Source organism: Anomaloglossus baeobatrachus, chromosome 4 (assembly GCF_048569485.1).
Source record: "Anomaloglossus baeobatrachus isolate aAnoBae1 chromosome 4, aAnoBae1.hap1, whole genome shotgun sequence".
Classification (NCBI taxonomy): domain Eukaryota; kingdom Metazoa; phylum Chordata; class Amphibia; order Anura; family Aromobatidae; genus Anomaloglossus; species Anomaloglossus baeobatrachus.
Window position 1 is genome coordinate 563,139,569 of NC_134356.1, and position 18,893 is coordinate 563,158,461.

At 47.1% G+C, this 18,893-nt stretch overlaps 1 protein-coding gene across 2 annotated transcripts in view; it reads left to right on the forward strand.

Moving 5' to 3' along the window:
- The first annotated feature begins 11,773 nt into the window (after positions 1 to 11,773).
- Positions 11,774 to 18,893, forward strand: part of LOC142301813 (nucleoporin NUP35-like) — a 41,801-nt gene continuing 34,681 nt past the window's right edge. The window contains exon 1 of one of the 2 annotated variants that reach the window (XM_075342841.1): positions 11,774 to 11,910. In XM_075342841.1, coding sequence (XP_075198956.1) covers positions 11,883 to 11,910 — 28 coding nt within the window. In that variant the 5' untranslated portion in view covers positions 11,774 to 11,882. Of the gene's footprint in view, positions 11,911 to 12,005; positions 12,201 to 18,893 lie in introns of those variants that run through there. The other variant, XM_075342842.1, reaches the window with a different exon arrangement.

Genomic DNA, 18,893 nt, shown 5'->3' on the forward strand with positions numbered 1-18,893 from the left:
AGTGTGAATGCCGTGCGGTAAGTATGAGAGAGAGGGGGAAACTGACCGACAGACTGTGAGAGAGGGACAGACAGACAGAGAGACCGACAGAGAGACCGACCGACGGACTCAGGGAGATTGACCGACATACACAAAAATAGAAAGAATGGCCGACATCACTAGAAATAAAAACACCAAACGGACACGGACTATAGGTAGATGCATACGTGTTTACTAACCTGTGTGCACATACCCATAGACTTTCATTGTGTCCACGTGTGCGTGCTCCGTGCAGATAACGGACATGCATCCGTGCAAAACGCAAACACATACGGATCACGGACACGTGCACACGGACATAATGAAATAACGCACGTGTGACCACAATCATAGATTAACATTGGTGCATGTTTGTCCGTGTCTCCGGTATATACGGAAACGGAACAAACACGCACGTGTTTCACGGACGTGTGAAAGGGGCCTTAGACTCAGAGTCAGACTCCTGAAACCAGAAACAGGACGCAGGGGAGCATGAGCGGGAGCGGCAGCCATGACCGGCGGACACGTGGACTGGATCAGTGAGCAAGGAGCGGTGGTACGATGGCGAGACTGGATCAATGGGTAAGGAGCGGTGCCTGGATGGTGAAACCGGCTCAGTGGATAAGGGGCGGTGCTGAGGCATCGGGAGCGTGACAATATGTTTACACAGACTGTGTGTGATCCACATGGAGATTTATTTTTTTTTGCCAGCATATATGACAAGGGACAATATTATTATTATTATTATTATTATTATTATTATTATTATTATTATTGTTGAAGATAAGAATTGAGTATCCAAAAATACTTAATTCAGCCATTTCATAGACTCAGGTATATAGTTTAGTAGATGTAAACCAACACACATATTTATGTATGTCTTTGTTCTTTTTACTAACACGTATATATGTATATTGCATATTCAGTGTATTTTCCTTAATACAATATACCAGCACATGTAATTCTGAAGATGGCTGCCATATCCTGTCTACACCCGGGACGATGAACAAAGGAATTCCTAAAAGCCTGGACTGTCCAATCAACAAGAGACTATGCTAATTTCTATATGTCTTGAAGCCCAGCCTGCGATACTTGATTGGACTGTATTTTGGCTACATCCTTCACTTCTCAAGAGCTATAGAAAGTTTCAAACAATAAAGACCAGTTGGTCAGTGCTTGTCATGGAGATAGATATAACTGACTCGTTGTCCGTTATTTAGTCTCGTGTGCACACATGACAATATAATTTGAAACAGCAGTCAGATCCTGAGGGACCGGTTGACTCACATCCTTAACATTATTAATATTTATTTATAGAACACCATTGATTCCATGCTGCTGTACATGAGAAGGGGGTTACATACAGAATACATATACAAATTACAATAGACAGACTAGTACAAAGGGAAGAGGACCCTGCCCTTGCGGGCTCACATTCTATAGGATTTTTGGGAGGAGACAGTAGGTGGGGTGTAGGTTGGGTGGCAGCTCCGTACGGTGGTGAGGTGGTGGCTCCGCACGATGGTTTGGCGGCAGCTCCGCACGGTGGTGAGGCAGTGGGGTCATTGAAGATTATAGGCATTTCTGAACAGATGAGTTTTCAAGTTCTGTTTGAAACTTGCAAGTGTAGTAGATAGTCTGATGTGTTGAGGCAGCGAATTCCAGAAGACTGGGGATGCTCGGGAGAAGTCTTGGAGGCAGTTACATGAGGAGCGAATGAGAGAGGAGGAGAAGGAGATCTTGGGAGGACTGGAGATTATGTTTTGGAGTGTAGCGATATACAGTAGAAGTCTATGGGGCCGTGAAAAACACGTACAACACACAGGTGGGATCAATGTATAGTCCGAGTGCCAGCCGTGTTCTGTATGAGTTTAACATTGAAAATATAGGAGAAGCTTTGTAATTGTTGTACATGTAGTTAGCTGGGTTCTGGTACTGTATCTATGTAGTAAGCGTTGTTTTGCTTCTATATCTATATATTTCCATTTAATTTATATTATATTATTTATATTTATATATCCATATTTAAGTAGTAAGCTTAGTTCTGGTACTATGTGTACACAGTAAGCTTGTTCTGTTCCCGTAGCTATGTAGGAGGCTTGGTTCTGTTGCTGTTTCTATGTAGTAGACTGAGTAAGTAGGATTTTGTTCCTGTATTGATACAGTAAGCTCGGTTCTGTACCCGTAGCTATATAGCAAGCTCGGTTCTGCTCTTGTGTCTCTGTAGTAAGCTCGGGTCTGCTCCCTTATCTCTGGAGTAAGCTTGGTTCTGGTCCCTTATCTCTGCAGTAAGTTTGGTTCTGCTCCCATATCTCTGTAGTAAGCTTGGTTTTGCTGGCATAGCTCTGTAGTAAGTGCGGTTCTGCTCCCTTATCTTTGCAGTAAGCTGAATTGTGCTCTCATATCTCTGTAGTAAGCTCCATGCAGTTCCCATATCATTGTAGTCATTTTGGTTGTGTTGCAGTAAGCGCAGTTCTGTTCCCATAGATATATGTACCAGCCTCTTCAAAAAGCCTTTTACCACTGCTACTTTAATGCAGTGGCCAGAGATAAATAGACCAAAGGTGGGCCGCCGCAACATGAGGGCTATTGCCTTATGATTGCTAAAATGTGCCATCCAGCCCCTGTGCTCAGTGTACCCTATGTGATATATACAGGAGGTTCAGTGTCTCCTATTTGATGTATATCTCAGGTTCAGTGTACCCTACGTACTGTATAGCTCAGGCTCAGTTTACCCTCTGTGCTGTATACCTCAGGCTCAATTTGATGATATGTGATGTATATATGTGATATATACAGCAGACTCAGTGTTTCCTATTTGATAGGGTACACTGAGCCTCAGGTATACATGTGCTGTATACCTCAGGCACCTATTTGATGTATAAATCAGGCTGACTTTCGCACCAAAGAGAATCAGCTTTAGCAATCTCCTTGAGAGTGAGCTAATTGTTTGAGAAAATATAGCAGGATAAATTTCAAGTTGGTAATTTTGTACAGCCCGAGAATGATGTTATAAATATCCAAATACCCCTGGCAGAACAAAGGTTCCCCACCCCTGCCTTAGAAGATGGTATTTTCAAACATAATAGAAAAAAAATGTGTGGATATTGACCTGGAATTGTAGTAAAATCCGCATACATTACATGCCACATTGTTGCTAATTTTATCATATGTGTTGCAAAGAAAGAAGTGCACAGTGAAAATCACATAAAGAATTTATTATGTTGAAGATTTAAAAAGTCACAGTACAGGTACAGGTCAATTTCTGTACAGAAATGATCCATTGCATATGGATGAGATGTCTGAAGTCTCATTTGCTTTGCTCCTACTGTAAAGCCTGCTTTACACCATACGATCCAGCATACGATATCGTATGCGATCGTACCCGCCCCCATCGTATGTGCGGCACGTTCAATTTGTTGAACGTGTCGCACAAACGAATAACCCCCCCGTCACACATACTTACCCGTCCATACGACCTCGATGTGGGCGGCGAACATCCACTTCCTGGAGTGGGAGGGACGTTTGGCGTCACATCGACGTCACGCAGCAGCCGGCCAACAGAAGCGGAGGGGCGGAGATGAGCGGGACGTAAACATCCCGCCCACCTCCTTCTTTCCGCATTGTCGGCAGGAGCCACAGGACGTAGGTAAGATCTATTCATCGTTCCCGGGGTGTCACACACTGCGATGTGTGCTACCCCAGGTACGATTAACAACCTGACGTTCAATTTTTTGGAAATGAACGACGTGTGTTACGAGGGGGACCCGGGGAAGCGTGCCAAGATGGGAAATGGACAGCTTCCGCCGGTCAAGGTCCACTGTGCGGTGTAAGGGACCGCTGCTATGGTCAGGAAAGAGTGAGCGGGTTGCTACTAGTGATCGTCTGGAACGTCACAGACGATCTATGTACACCGGTCCGCCCTAACCCGTGAGGGTTGTATGGCTCGGGGCTTCTCGTACGGTGTACCTGTTGCACGGGGACGCACAGAGGTGCCTACGCACGTGTGCCAGCGGGAGTCACAGGATATGGCACGAGGGTAGCACAGAGGTGCCCACGCACGTGTGCTTTCAATAACCAGGTGAGTCCGGTGGAGACTCGAGGAGCTCACCTGGGACAGGAACACGGCCTGTTGAAGGAGATACTGCCAGAGCAGCAAGGCAGGAACACAGCCTGCAAACCAGGTGCTGCCTGAGCAGCAAGGGCAAAGCCCACAAAAGACAATGACGTCTGTACAGTGGCGTGGCAGCACGCTGCCAGACATCCAAACATAGAAGGACGGTCGCGCACCGCCATGATGGCAGGGGGAGCTTTTAAGGAGGTGTAGCTCCACCCAAGGGCGGGCGCGAGACGGGCGTGACTCAATCAGGGTTCGTGACGTCCTGGCCCAGCCAGTCAGGATTCAGCACATCACCAGCCTCGTCATGGGGCCGTGTGATATCAGTGAGCGAATCAGAAGACGTCACGTGGAGCACATGCTCATCTTCCTGCCTCTGGGTCATAAAGGCGGGATCCCCGGTTTCACAATGTGCAGAGACATGGGAAGTCTTGCTGCTTCCCTGAGCATCTATTCTTTGCACACTGCGCAACCTCCCAGAGCCTCTGTGATGCTGAGCAGGAGAGCTCATGGCAGGCAAGGGATGGGAGACCGCTCCATTCCTTGCAAGGGGAGAACCACTAGGTGTCACCCTTCTGCTGTGTCTCTGAGAAGGCAACTCCTGCAGACTGCGCAGTCTCCCAGACCTTTGGTGCTGCTGAGCAGTAGGGCTCGTGGCTGACAAGGAATGGGGGACCACCTTATTCCTTGCAACAAGAGAGCCACGACGTGTAACAGACGTGTATGCGATGAACGTTTTACCGTTCAATCGCAATCGCACGTAGCTGTTACTTGATACAATGTGCCTTACGATGCCGGATGTGCGTCACTTACGACGTGACCCCGCCGACACATCGTAAGATATATTGTAGCGTGTAAAGCGCCCTTAAGGCTCTGCTGATTTCTGTTCACTAATCCAGACCGAAAATAAGTAGAAAATTTACAGCGTATGAACAAGTCCTCTTAATACACAATTTCTAAATGATGCCTCTCTGTATGATGAGTTGTCCTTGAGGATTGAGAGCAGGCTTAATCAAAAACAGATTTTCCCCTTTAATGTACTATCTATAACTGAAGTTGTGTGAAATAGTTGTAAAAAAGGCACTCTGAATTTCAGATATTAGATCCAATAATAGGCAAGTAGGTAATAGAAAAAAAATTAAGGCAAATATCTAAAAGAAAAGATTATGTAGCAAATCAAATATACCCATCTGAGAGAACAAGTAAAGAAACAATGAAAAATAGAATGAGAAAATATCAAGGAAAAAAAGAGGTTGCATTAGTGGTTATTTCTACTGTCCTCGGTTATGTGCTTGATCATGCATGATACTGTGACCACCTGGCCTATCATGTCGTCACAGGGTATTGTGCAATCTGCCCTTCTGCACAGTATCCACCCTCCTTGGTTACGGATCCTGGTCCTTTGGTGTTGCTAACAGCTTAGCCAATCAAAACCCTAGGAACACTTTACACCGAACCCACCAGACATACCATTGGGGGGCCTGAAGGGAATAGGGCCGCCCATATGAGGGGCTGGTAAGGAGAAGTGAGAAAGTGACAGAGAAGTGAAACAGGAGTGAAAGGAGTAGGAGGTGAAAATTACTCTCTGAGAGAGAGAGAGAGGTCACCGGTCCGGAGCAGGGGACCTGAAGTTTACCAGGTGGCAGACGTTGGTCTGGGCCTGGTAGGAGCTGGAACCCCGGTCGCAGGGGATCACGTCAAGGGGCACGGACTACCAAGGAGGGCAGCCGGAGGCATTGAGCCATCACCGGGCAGGGGCAAGGGCACCACGGGGTACGTGGACCCTAGGCCGGGAAGTAGCTTCACGCGTGCCGGTAATTTACCTGACGGGGGTGAAGACTTCAAGATTCATCCCCAACCCGCTCCAAAATCGGGGTACTAGCGCACTGCTGGGATAGGACTTTCCCAAATACAGTCCAAAGAAATCCTACGCTTGAACCCTGAGAGCAAGCTCACTCCGTTAGCCATACGGGTGAGCGGGACCCGAAAAGTTTCAAGCTTGAGGGTCCAGCTAGTGAGAAGGTGCCACGGAAAAGCCAACAGGCTAACAGCAACACCAGTGTGCTCCCTCCAGGCTACAGTGGTGCTCAGAATTCTGGTTTACAAGCTGTCAGTGTCATTATTCCTGACTGAGTGAGTACGCCGAAAAGCCCCTTTTTCCTCCACCCAACGGCACCCCAAATACCAACACCCAACGGGCCCCGGGGCACAAACCCCCTACCCACAGAGGGGTTAAACATCCTGCTGCTACACCATCGCCACCGGGCTCCCCCAACAGCAGCGGTGGTCTCCCACATTACCACACATCGTGGGTGGCATCACGAACTTTCGATCCCCCTGTAAATATCCCCCTTTTTCTGAGTGGTTGCGCGACCCCCAGGTCCGGAGACCCCTCGAGCCACCATGGATCCGGATTTGAGCAGCCCGGCTGCTGGCACGGGGGCAGCACAATACCATTTATTCCAAATCTGCAACTTTTGAAGGCTTCCAATGCTCACTCACATACTTGAACTGACCCCTCTTCCCTTCTGTCTCTGCTATCACTTTCTAAGATGTGAATATACAGTAGCAACCAAAAGTCTTGCTTTTTTTTAAAGTGTGATTACTTTTGGCTGTTGTGATGCCATTTTCCTGGTGATTTTAGTAAACCGGAAGCAAATGGTTGTCAGCTTAAAAATTGAGTTTCACATTGTTTTTTCCCTTTATGTATTAGTTTTCCACATTTGATGACCCAAATGTTTTGCATATTTTGTCATGGGTACTCTATTTTTGCCCCCCCAAATTTTTGTGTGTGTTTATCTGATAAAATATGGCAAAGACAAAGCCAAATTTATCATCAGATGTCAGGGAGCTTATTAGGCTGGGGCCACACGGGGCACTACTGCGATGCTCGCATGAGACTCGGCTCGCGCTGGCAGCACAGCAGGAGCCGAGTGTCATGCGACCGTGCCTGCGTCTGAGGTCCGACCCTGCGAGCGGACCTCAGCTGCGGGGGGCGGACCAGCACTGCAGAGGGGCGGGCCAGCACGGAGGAGGAGAGGGAGGGATTTCTCTCCCTCTCTCCTCCGTAGCCGGCTATTGTGATTCTCGCCCTGCACGCACAGTACACCGGTGTACCGCAAGTGCAGTGCGATTTTTTTCTCACCCTATTCACTTGAATGGGTGCGAGAGAAAAGGGACTCACCTTACAATCGCAGCATGCTGCGATTGTTTTCTCGGTCCGATTAGGGCTGAGAAAATAATCATTCATGTGTGCTGTCACACAGGCTAGAATTGGTCCGATGGGGATGCGATGTTTTATCGCACTCCACTCGCACCGATTTTCTTGCCGTGTGGCTTAGGCCTTATTCTGAGAGTAAAGAGCCAGCTATGGAATTGAACTGTTCTCAGAGTCAAGTACCACGTATAATAAAAAAGAAAGTTATGGAACTGCTGACAAACCTAGAAGAAAACTTCCTCCAAAGTTGGTCAAATGATTAAGAAAAAGTCTGTATCTAATGTCCATAAAAATGCTGTACAGATCAGGCACAAAATGAGCAAAGAATATGTGGTCAAAGTGAGTCGATAAACTGTGGTGTGACGGCTAAGAGCAGTAGGCTTGAATGCACGAGTTCCAGTCAAGAAGCATTTCATCTCTGCAAAGAACCGGAAGGTCCGGCTTGAGTTTGCCAAAGAAGACAGCCAATAGAAAGAGACAGATTGGTCTAAGGCAGGGGTGGGGAACCTCCGGCCTTTTTGGTGGCCTCCGGGTAGATTTCCAAGGACCGCAGTGCTCCGGCGGCAGCCACGTCTTGCTGGCTGCCGGCCCTTTAAACCTTGTATGCTGCGTGTTCAATGCTGAACGCTGCGATGCACGCCCAGCCACCTTGAAGGAGCCCATACATTCTAGGCTCAACCATACAAACACTGGAGGATTACATTCTTGTGCTGGCCAATGCCAGTGTGAAGACTTACTTTGTGGGCGGAGTAAATGTGACGCATACCTCCCAACCGGCCCGGATACAGCGGGACAGTCCCTCTTTTGAGCCTTTGCTCCCGAGTCCCGGCCGTGAGCTATCCCGTGGCTCCGCCCACCCACTGTAGCCCCGTCTCGCTGTTTCTCCCTTCTATCCAGTGACCAGAGCTGAGCGCGCTACATGAAACTCCTGTGACTGTGTCAGGTATGAATCACCCCCGGCACCAGAGCCTGTGCGCTTCTCTGCAGCTGTTTTCTCTGGCTCCCCGTGTGTTTGCTTCTCAGTGCTGCAGACACACGGGAAGTCAGGAAGCTGAGGAGAAGACCGTGCAATCAGCGCTTGTTTCCTTTCCTGCAGTTAGCACTGGCCAGTAATATGCAGAGTTAGCATCTGCTGATGCCTCTATTAGCTTACCGATCACGTGGTCTCCTGCCTGCAGAGCTGCTGCGTCCTGGCTCTCCAAATGGTTTAGCTCTACTGCGTCCAGGCTGCCCAACCGTTGAGCTCTGCTGGATCCTGGCTGTCCAACCAGTTCTGCTCTGCTGGATCCTGGCTGCCCAACCAGTTCTGCTCTGCTCCATACTGGCTGCCCAACCAGTTCAGCTCTGCTGGTTCCTGGCTGTCCAACCAGTTCAGCTCTGCTGGTTCCTGGCTGTCCAACCAGTTCAGCTCTGCTGGGTCCTGGCTGTCCAACCAGTTCAGCTCTGCTGGGTCCTGGCTGTCCAACCAGTTCAGCTCTGCTCTGCCCCGGCTGCCCAACTAGTTCAGCTCTGCTCTGCCCCGGCTGCCCAACTAGTTCAGCCCTGCTGGGTCTGCCTTACTAAAGTCAATAGCCACTTCACAGGTTGTGCTAAAATCCTATCTTTTTAGGGCTTCACACAGAAGGCCCTGATGGAGCAATTGATGTTTGGCGAAAACACAATGTGAACATAGCCTTAAAGTGACAGGTATTATCTCCTCAATTATAGCACAAATAATAATGTGATGTTGGTTAATTGGGGTTATCCATCCAGGACTTTTGGATTTTTTTTCTTAAGGGGCTAAGAATTCCCAGACAAGTAGTTGTTATCTACCTGCCTGTTCTGCGCAGCGCTGATGTGTGCCGGAGTGATCACAGACGGTTCCTGGTGGTGATTCTGCAGCTTCATTTGCCCTCACTGTGGAGAGGTGATGGTAACGCTTCCCATGATTACGGCAGAACAATGAGTCTTCTCTAATTGCTTCTATTAACCCCTTCACCTCGGGAGATTTTTTATTTTTTCCTCTCCTTCTTCCAAGAGCCGAAACTTTTCTACTTTTCTGTCAATTTTGCTTGTTTTTTGCGGGACGAGTTGTACTTTTGCATGAAATCATTACTTTTACCATATAGTCTACTGGAAAACGGGAAAAAAAATCCAAGTGCGATGAAATTGCAAAAAAAGTGCGATTGCACAATTGTTTTTGGGATATTTTATTCATCGTGTTAAATATATGGTGAGGCTGACAAGTCACTAGGACGCCTCAGGTCAGTATGAGTTCATAGATAACAAGCATGCATACTTTTACTTTTATATAAAGGGTTAAAAAAATTCAGAAGTTTGTCCCTCAAAAAATTGGGCTTTTTGCGCTATTTTCCGAGACCCATAGCGTTCTCATTTTTCAGGATCTGGGGTGCAGTAATGGCTTATTTTTTGCATCTTGAGATAACGTTTTTAGGGATACAATTTTTGTGTAGATGCTACATTATTATCGCCTGTTTTTGCATTTTAAATAATTTTTGCAGCAACCAAAAACCGTAATTTTGGAGTTTGGAATTTTTTTCTCGTCACACCGCGTACCGATCAGATTATTTGATTTTATATTTTGATCTGGAATTTCTGAACACGGCGATACCAAATGTGTATATTTTTTATTTTTTAAACAGTTTTATTTATGGGGCGAATGGGTGTGATTTGAACTTTAAGGTTTTTTTTTCTTCATATTTTTAAAAAAATTTTTTTACTTTATTTATTTATTTATTTTACTAGTCCCCCTAGGGAACTATAAGGATCAACAGTCTAATCACTTGTTCTTTTCTGTTGATCTAGGCTGCACAGCTCTGATCAGCAGACATGCTTCTTTCCTGTCAGTGCCGACGCTCTGTCAGGTCTCACAGGAAATACGTCATGGTAGCAACAGGAATCATAACGACTCTGAGCTACCATGACAACTATCATCTCCCAGTGATTGCGTCACAGGGCTCCAATGGCAGCAGGGAATAGCATGGCCATTTAAATCACGTTGTCACATTTTGACAGCGTGACCTAAGTGAAAAGCAGGCTCGGGTGGATCATGGTTCCACCTGCGCCTGTTAGGCTATGTGTCCACGGTAGAATGTACCTGCGGATTTTTCTGCCTGAAAATCCGCGACTTTCGCGGCAAATCCGCACCCGCGGATTTGCCGCGGATTTTGATGCGGATTTTTTTTTTTTTTTCCCCATTCAAAACCAAAAATCCGCACCAAATCTGCACCAAACAATTGACATGCTGCAGATTTTTCCGGATCAAAATCCGCGGCAAATCCGCAGCGGAAAAATCCGCAGCATGGACACAGCATTTCCAAAATGCCATTGAAATGGCTTGGAAGTGCCGATGCTGCAGATTTTCGGGAAATCCGCGGCAAATCCGCGGCAAAATCCGCGCAAAATCCGCGCAAAATCCGCAGCGTGGGCACATAGCCTTAGCCCCACATGTCTGTTGTTCAAATCAGAAGATGTGTGGGGGGGAGGTCACCACCGATTCACCGCATCAGCCAGTGGTAATTACCCCGACATTACCAAGGATAAACTGGGGTCGTAAAGGGGTTAACCAAAAGCACAATGTTATTAAAGATAATTTATCTAATAGAGTAGACCTGATATGTGATGTGCAACTTTTACATAGTGTAGATTAAGGTGTCAGATCTGCTTTAGAATTGAATTTTGTAGTTTTAAAATATTCTAATTTAAAATAAATACTACAAAGTTTGCATTAAGAATATTTTGTATTTTTACTGTTTATAATTATTGTTTATAAAACAATGTGGTCGGCAGTGCTGAATGGGTATGGATGGGGAGTGGTTATGGGCGTGACTAGTTGTGAAATGGGTGTGGTTAGGGGGTGTGGCCTAAAATTGCTGCGGCGCGCTGCAGTTTGTCCCTCTTTACTTTCTTTGAAAGTTGGTTGGTATGTATATATATATATATATATATATATATACATGTATGTGTATGTGTGTGTGCTTTCTTGTGTGTGCATATGTATATATATATATATATATATGTGTGTGTGCGTTTTTTTATATATATATATATAAAATGAGGACCTCGAAAAATCAACACCATTCTAGTGGTTTCTATGAGGAGCTGTCTAGATTGGAGTTGATTGTTTGAGGGAGAGAGATCATCTCCATTCTAGTCTCCTCAGTAGGGAGCCATCTAGTGTGGAGTTGCTAAAATGAGGTCCCTCAAAATATCAACTCCATTCTAGTCACCTCAGTACTGAGCCGTCTAGATTGGAGGGGCTGCAGTGAGGATCACGAAAAATCAACTCTATGCTAGAGCCTAGACGCAACCTAACCCTCAATTCCGCCTTTTTGCTGCAGCCAATGACAGCTCGGAATGACTTTTACCGTAGTGACGTCACAAACAGCAGGGAAAAAACGTTGCGTTCCAGACCTCGTCATGAGGATGACTGGCGGGCTGTGATTTGCTGAGCGGTGACAGCGGGAAGTGTCAGCTGGCCATCCCGGCCCATGTGAGGCGCATGGAGTAAGCTGGGCGGCTCCTGGAGACATGTCAGCTTTCCACTTGGAGCTCGTGGGTGAGTTGTGCTCTTGGTTGCCCACTTGTAGCTGCGCTGAAGTTGTACGATAGCGCCCCCCATTGGTCGGGTGAGGGCTGTGCAGTGACTGAGCGGTCAGCGCCGGCGGTGGCTTATTATACAGCGCTTTTCCTTTCGCTATCATTATCAGTGGTGTGTGGGGTTCTGTATGAGTGATAGTGGCGCACCGGGCCCGGCCCGTCACAGGGCATGATGCTTCCTGCCGGGATACAGCCGCCCTGGTGGATCTATCTCCTGCTGATGTCGCAGTCTCCGGCTGTGGCCCCTGAGTGAGTCGCACCCGCCAACCTTTTCCTCTGATCTCTTCTCCTGCCTTTCCAGTCTTTATATCGCTGATAGTAGAGCAGTATGAGGTCCGTTATTTAGGTAGAGCTGTAGGTTTTGCACATCTCCCAACTTTCATAGAAGAGAGGTCACATAGTGCGCTCCTAATTATTTATATTAAATGTGTATATTCTCAGTACATAATATTCATGACGACTTGTAACGCGCTGTATCTGCCCCAGTACAATTATTGTATAAAGAAGAAATCCTCATGTAAAGTTGTAGTTACAGAAAGTCCTATCCTTGGTAATGCAGCTGTTTAGGCTTGTGGCCACTGAGGCTTTCTGCAACCTCAGGCTCTGTGCCCACGTGTGCGTCCTGCGTCCCCTGCACAATCAATGAAAATTGTGCATAATCCATGCGCACGTTGTGATTTAGAACGCAGCAATTTACATGCTGCCAAATCACTGCGTTCTAAAAAGCAACATGTCACTTCTTTCCTGCGCTCAGACAGAGCGGGGGCTGCATCCAATGGGAGGGGCTGCATCCAGAGCGCATGAAATTGGCTTTTCATTAGACTTTCTGCAGCGATATGAAGCGCACGTGTGCTGTTCAAATCGCTTCAGAAATTTCTGCAGGGACAGGACGCAACGTGGGCACATAGCCTTAGGCCTAAGCCACACGGCGAGAAAATCGGTGCGAGTGGAGTGCGATAAAACATCGCATTCCCCTCAGACCAATTCTAGCCTGTGTGTCAGCACACGTGAGCGATTATTTTCTCAGCCCTAATCGGACCGAGAAAACAATCGCAGCATGCTGCGATTGTAAGCTGAGACTCTTTCTCTCGCACCCATTCAAGTGAATGGGGCGAGAGAAAAATCGCACTGCACTCGCAGTACACCGGTGTACCGCTAGTGCAGTGCGAGAATGGCTATAGCCGGCTACACAGGCGAGAGGGAGAGAAATCCCTCCCTCCTCTCCTGAGTGCCGGCCCGCCCCCCGCAGCTGAGGTCTGCTCGCACGAACGGACCTCAGTTGCAAGGACACAGGCATGACACTCGGCTCTGCTGTACTGCCAGCACGAGCCGAGTCTCATGCAAGGGGATCGCAGTAGTACCCGTGTGGCCCCAGCCTCATGGTGATAGCTGTCCCTCAGTACTCTGTCCGCAGCCATCACTATTTTTCCCAGTGTGCCGTCCAGCGTTACTGTGCGCACACTGCGTTCTTTGCTGCAGGATTGGTGCAGTTTTTGTTCAAAAGCTTCCTGCAGTAAAAAGTCTTCCTAGCAAAGTCTATGAGAAATCCAAAATGTTGTGTGTGCACACTGCTGCAGCAAAACCAGGAAGGAAAAAAAAAAGCCGAAGTGTGCCATAACTTCGCCTGTGCCCTGACAAACGCAGCAACTGAGAAGGTCCACTTAACCGACACACAAACAAGTGCTTGTGGCCAGGGACACTACGTTTCCCTGACTGCACACTGGGTGAACCTTGTGGAGGCCGGGACAGAGTTGGACCCTGGGATGGCACATGAGCTTCTGACACCGAGCATTAAGGCCCTGTGCGCACTTGCCGGTTTTTGCCGAAAATGTTCAGAACATCTCTGCAGTGAATCACCAGCAAATCCTATGGGGAAAAAAAAATGCTGTGCGCACTATGCGGATTTTGACAGCTGCATGTTTTGCTGCGGGATTCCCGCAGCAAAAACAATTGCATGTCACTTCTTTTCCGCACATCGCTGCGGGATTTCACTCCAATGACTGCCATGTAATCGTGAAATCCCGCAGGGAATAACGCAGGCAGCGAATTCTGTGCGGTTCATTGCGTTTTCCTGCGTTATTCCCTCCGGTATTTCGCAGTTTACCTGCGGTAATGTTCATCGCTGCCTGTGGTTTGCAGGGAAGTTATGTCATTATGACAGAGGAAGCGGAGCAGAGAGTAAACACACACATATCACAGACATATATTAAACACACATCGCACTCGCACTCACACACAGACATATAGAATACACATAGAAATCAAACGGACATATAAAAATAAAAAACCGTGGGCTCCGCCGTATTTTTACTGTCCAGTCGAGGTAAGCACACAGCGGCGGACCGGTATTCTCAGGCTGGGGAGGGCGAGAGCCAGGGTTAGTGCCTCCCCCCACCCCCGCAGCCGAGAATATCAGCCCGCAGCTGCCCCGGGACGGTCTCATCCATTATGAGACAGTCCCGGAGTGTCCCCGACTCTTCCTGTTGCCGTGATGCGGTGGCAATCAGGGTAATAATGAGTTAGTGGCAGCGCATCGCTGCCACTAAGTCCAGGCTTTAATCATGGCAGCGTCTGAGACAGCTTTCATGATTAACCTGTAAGGAAAGTGAATAAACACACACCGAAAAATCCTTTATTTAAAATAAAACAGAAAAAAACCCATCTTTCACCCCTTTATTAACCCCCTCCCCCCAAACACACAGCTTCGGCGTAATACACCAAGGTCCCATGTCGCTTGGATCCAGCCGCGACTGACACTGTACAGAATGCAGTCTCTTAACGAGCCTACAGAGGTAATTACAGGTCATTTCTCTCGGTCGGTAATGTGAACACACTACCGCTCGGGAGAAATGCAGTGTGTCGATTGTTGATTGATCTGTCCTCTATCTATCCCTCTATCTATCCCTCTATCTATCCCTCTATCTATCCCTCTATCTATCCCTCTATCTATCCCTCTATCTATCCCTCTATCTATCCCTCTATCTATCCCTCTATCTATCCCTCTATCTATCCCTCTATCTATCCCTCTATCTATCCCTCTATCTATCCCTCTATCTATCCCTCTATCTATCCCTCTATCTATCCCTCTATCTATCCCTCTATCTATCCCTCTATCTATCCCTCTATCTATCCCTCTATCTATCCCTCTATCTATCCCTCTATCTATCCCTCTATCTATCCCTCTATCTATCCCTCTATCTATCCCTCTATCTATCCCTCTATCTATCCCTCTATCTATCCCTCTATCTATCCCTCTATCTATCCCTCTATCTATCCCTCTATCTATCCCTCTATCTATCCCTCTATCTATCCCTCTATCTATCCCTCTATCTATCCCTCTATCTATCCCTCTATCTATCTTTTTTTTTCTCAATGTGCTTTATTGCATTGAATGCATTAAAACACATGTACCAACCTGCGGTGAAAAATACCGCTGTAAAACCGCGGCAAACCGCGCACCGTTTTCCAGTGCGCACAGGGCCTAAGGGAGTAAAGTTCCATCAGGGTTTCCCCCTCCCTCCTACTCATCATCCATCTCTGAATTATCATCTCGGAGCACATCTTCCATATCAGTCACAAGCTGGAAGCACTGCCTCGGTGAAGCGACAACAGGCTCCAATGAAACTAATTTGTTTAGGTGATAAAAAAAAACGGCAGACTACTGAAGAGTAGTGGGAAGCTATAACAGACCAAACACATCTATGGCTCTCGATGCTGAACCTACAACCAGGCATGGTCGTGTGTGATAATGGCTGTAACCTGGTGGCAGCTCTGAAGCTTGGCAAGCTATCACTAGTACCATGTCTAGCCCACATGCTCCACTTAGTGGTTCAGTGGTTTCTGAAAACCTACCCAGATTTGCCTGAGCTACTTGTGAAGGTGTGTTTCAATTTCCACAAGTCAGCTACAGCTGTCGCCGATCTGGCAGTGCTGCAGCCGCGCTTGCAAGTGCCATCTCACAGACTGATGAGCGATGTGACCACTCACTGGAACTCCAGCAGGGGGCAGTAGTTCAATACCAGGTACAACATGTCCATCGATATTCTACTCCACCTCCTCACTTAAGAGCTAACGAGTGGGCATGAATATCTTGCATATGTGAGGTTCTAAAAAACGTTGAGCAATCAACCAAGATGTTAGGTTGATTATGATGTAATTGTCGCTTCAGTGTCTACTTAAGCCCTTGCTGCTTACAGTTAAGTAGGAAGCTTTGCATGTGGACCAGGTGGAGATGGCGGAAGAAAGTAAACATGATGATACCACCCAGCCTCATCCCGTCTGTTCAGCGTGGATCGGCTGAAGACTAGCTGGACAGTCATCCACCTGGTGGAGACAGGGATGTCTTGCCTCCTGGGAGTCTGGCACAGATAGCTGACTTTCTCCTGACCCTCGTGTTATGCGCATCTTGGCCAACGCTGATTACTGGTTGTTCACCCTTCTTGACCCACGCTTCAACTTTCCATCTCTTTTTCTGTGGTAGAGAGGGCTAATAAAATAATAAAATGTGGCAATACCAGAAAACCCTTATCAAACAATTAGTACAAAAATTCTCATCTGACAATGCTGATGGCAGAGGTCATAGTCCCTTTGGCAACCAAGGAGTTAAAACGAGGGAGACACACACAAGGTCTAACAGAGGCAGGGAACAATAAAGGCCCCGTTACACGCAACGACGTATCTAACGTTATATCGCCAGGGTCACGGATTCCGTGACGCACACTCGGCATGGTTAGCGACGTCGTTGTGTGTTACACCAACGAACGGCGGTTAACGATCAAAAATACTCACCTTATCATTGACACGTCATTCATTTTCAAAAAATCGTTGATTGTTGCAGGACGGAGGTTGTTCGTCGTTCCCGAGGCAGCACACATCGCTATATGTGACACCTCGGGAACGATGAACTACAGCTTACCTGTGGCCGCCGGCAATGAGGAAGGAAGGAGGTGGGCGGGATGTTACGGCCGCTCATCTCCGCTTCTATTGGGTGGCCACTTAGTGACGCCGCTGTAACGCCGCACGAACTGCGTGACGCACAAACGACGGGGGCGGGTGCTTTCACCAGGGATATGGCTAGTGATATCGCTGCGTGTAAAGCCCCCTTAAAGGTCTGGGATAGTTTAAATAGACCTTCCCAGTACCCAGGCCCTCATGCATGGGATAGTTTGATAAAGAGGGAAAAGTTTTGGAAGATGGACTAGTACCTAGATCATCATACCAGCGTCTTCTGTAATTCCTCTATGCCTCACAGCTATTGGGTATCCAAGCTGGACACATGGTATGAACTGTCCCACCTTAGAGATGCTGGCCTCATCCCACCGGATAACCGCAGCAGAACCTAAATATATTCCTTTTTTGTTTCTGGTGTATTCCCATGCACCCCTTCCCACCCAAAAACTTTTCATGGTTACTTCTTTCTTCTTTTTTGTCTTCCTCCTCCATCATTTCAACGGGGTCATCATGCGGTCATCGCTCAAAATTTTTAGAGGGTCATCAGGTGGCCCATACTCCAAGTGTTTAGAGGGCTAATAGGCGGTCCTCATAATTTTTAGAGGGTCATAATTCATTTTTCCATAGTGTGTATGCTGAGCTTGATAATAATTTTTCAAGATGTGTATGTGGCCTACCTCTTCAAAAAATTCAGCCCTTGCACTTAGTGCATAGGCTTTACCACTCTAGGAGTCCCGTGCCTTTAAAAATGGGTAAAAAAAAAAAGGTTTTTTTGAGGCCCTCCTCTAAGTGTCTTCCATGGTGTATTGCAATCCCTTCTTCCAATTGTTGGCACTACCTTTCAGTTATAACAGAATGTGTATGAGGCGCTCCTTTATGTCTAAGGCTATGTGCCCACGTTGCATTTTTTCATGCGTTTCTGCAGCGTTTTGAACTGCACCTTTTTAGGCTATGTGTCCACGTTGCTTTTTACCTGCTTTTTTGCTGCTTTTTCAACTGCAGCGTTTAATGCCAAAATGGATGTGTTCTGCTTTTTCAAGCAAAGTCTATGGGAATTTGGGTTTCTTGTGCCCACTATGCAGTTCAAACTGCAGCCTTTTTGTGGCAGAAATTTGGGCAAAAACTCTGCTTTGCAGTTCAAAACTCAAATGGCAAAAACAATTGATCCCTACGAAAGTTGAAAGAGAAGCAAAACATTATTATCAAGTCCTCTGATAAAGGTGGGAATTTGGTACTGATGGACCATGAACCATTCAGAGAAATGTGTCTTAAGGCCCCTTTACACACTAAGACTTTCTAGCGATCCCAACCTGGCCGGGATCGCTACAAAGTCTCTGGTGAGTCGCTGGTGAGCTGTCAAACAGGCAGACCTGGCCAACGACGCAACAGCGATCCGGACCTGCAGAACGACCTAGCTAGTCATTGGGGACGTTGTAAAGCAGCTTTTTGAAAGGGAAGTCGCTAACGAAGTCGCTGTAAAGTCCCCTTTACACACTGAGACTTTCTAGCGATCATGCTGCACAGCGGGAAACAAAGAACCAAAGAATGGTCCTGAACGATTTGTAGCGATCAGCAACTTCACAGCAGGGGCCAGGTCGCTGATGTGTTTCACACACTGCAATGTCGCTGGGGAGGTCGCTATTACGTCACAAAACCGGTGACGTTACAGCTGTCATTTGCGATGTTGCAGTGTATAAAGCCACCTTAACTATACTTAGAGATAAATACACGTACAACATCTTGAGGAGTGATCCAACAAATGACTTCCGAGAGAGATTGTTGGAAAAACTGGATGAGGCTCTGGATAGACGCTTGATATCTAAAAATGAGTATGAGTTTATGGTTCCATCAAGTCCCATGATTCCCACCTTTTATACAATTCCAAAAATCCACAAGGGCCTGGAGCCCCTCAGAGGAAGACCTATTGTGTCAGGGATAGGTTCAGTGACTCAAAATGCAAGTGTGTATATAGATAACATCTTAAGACCATTT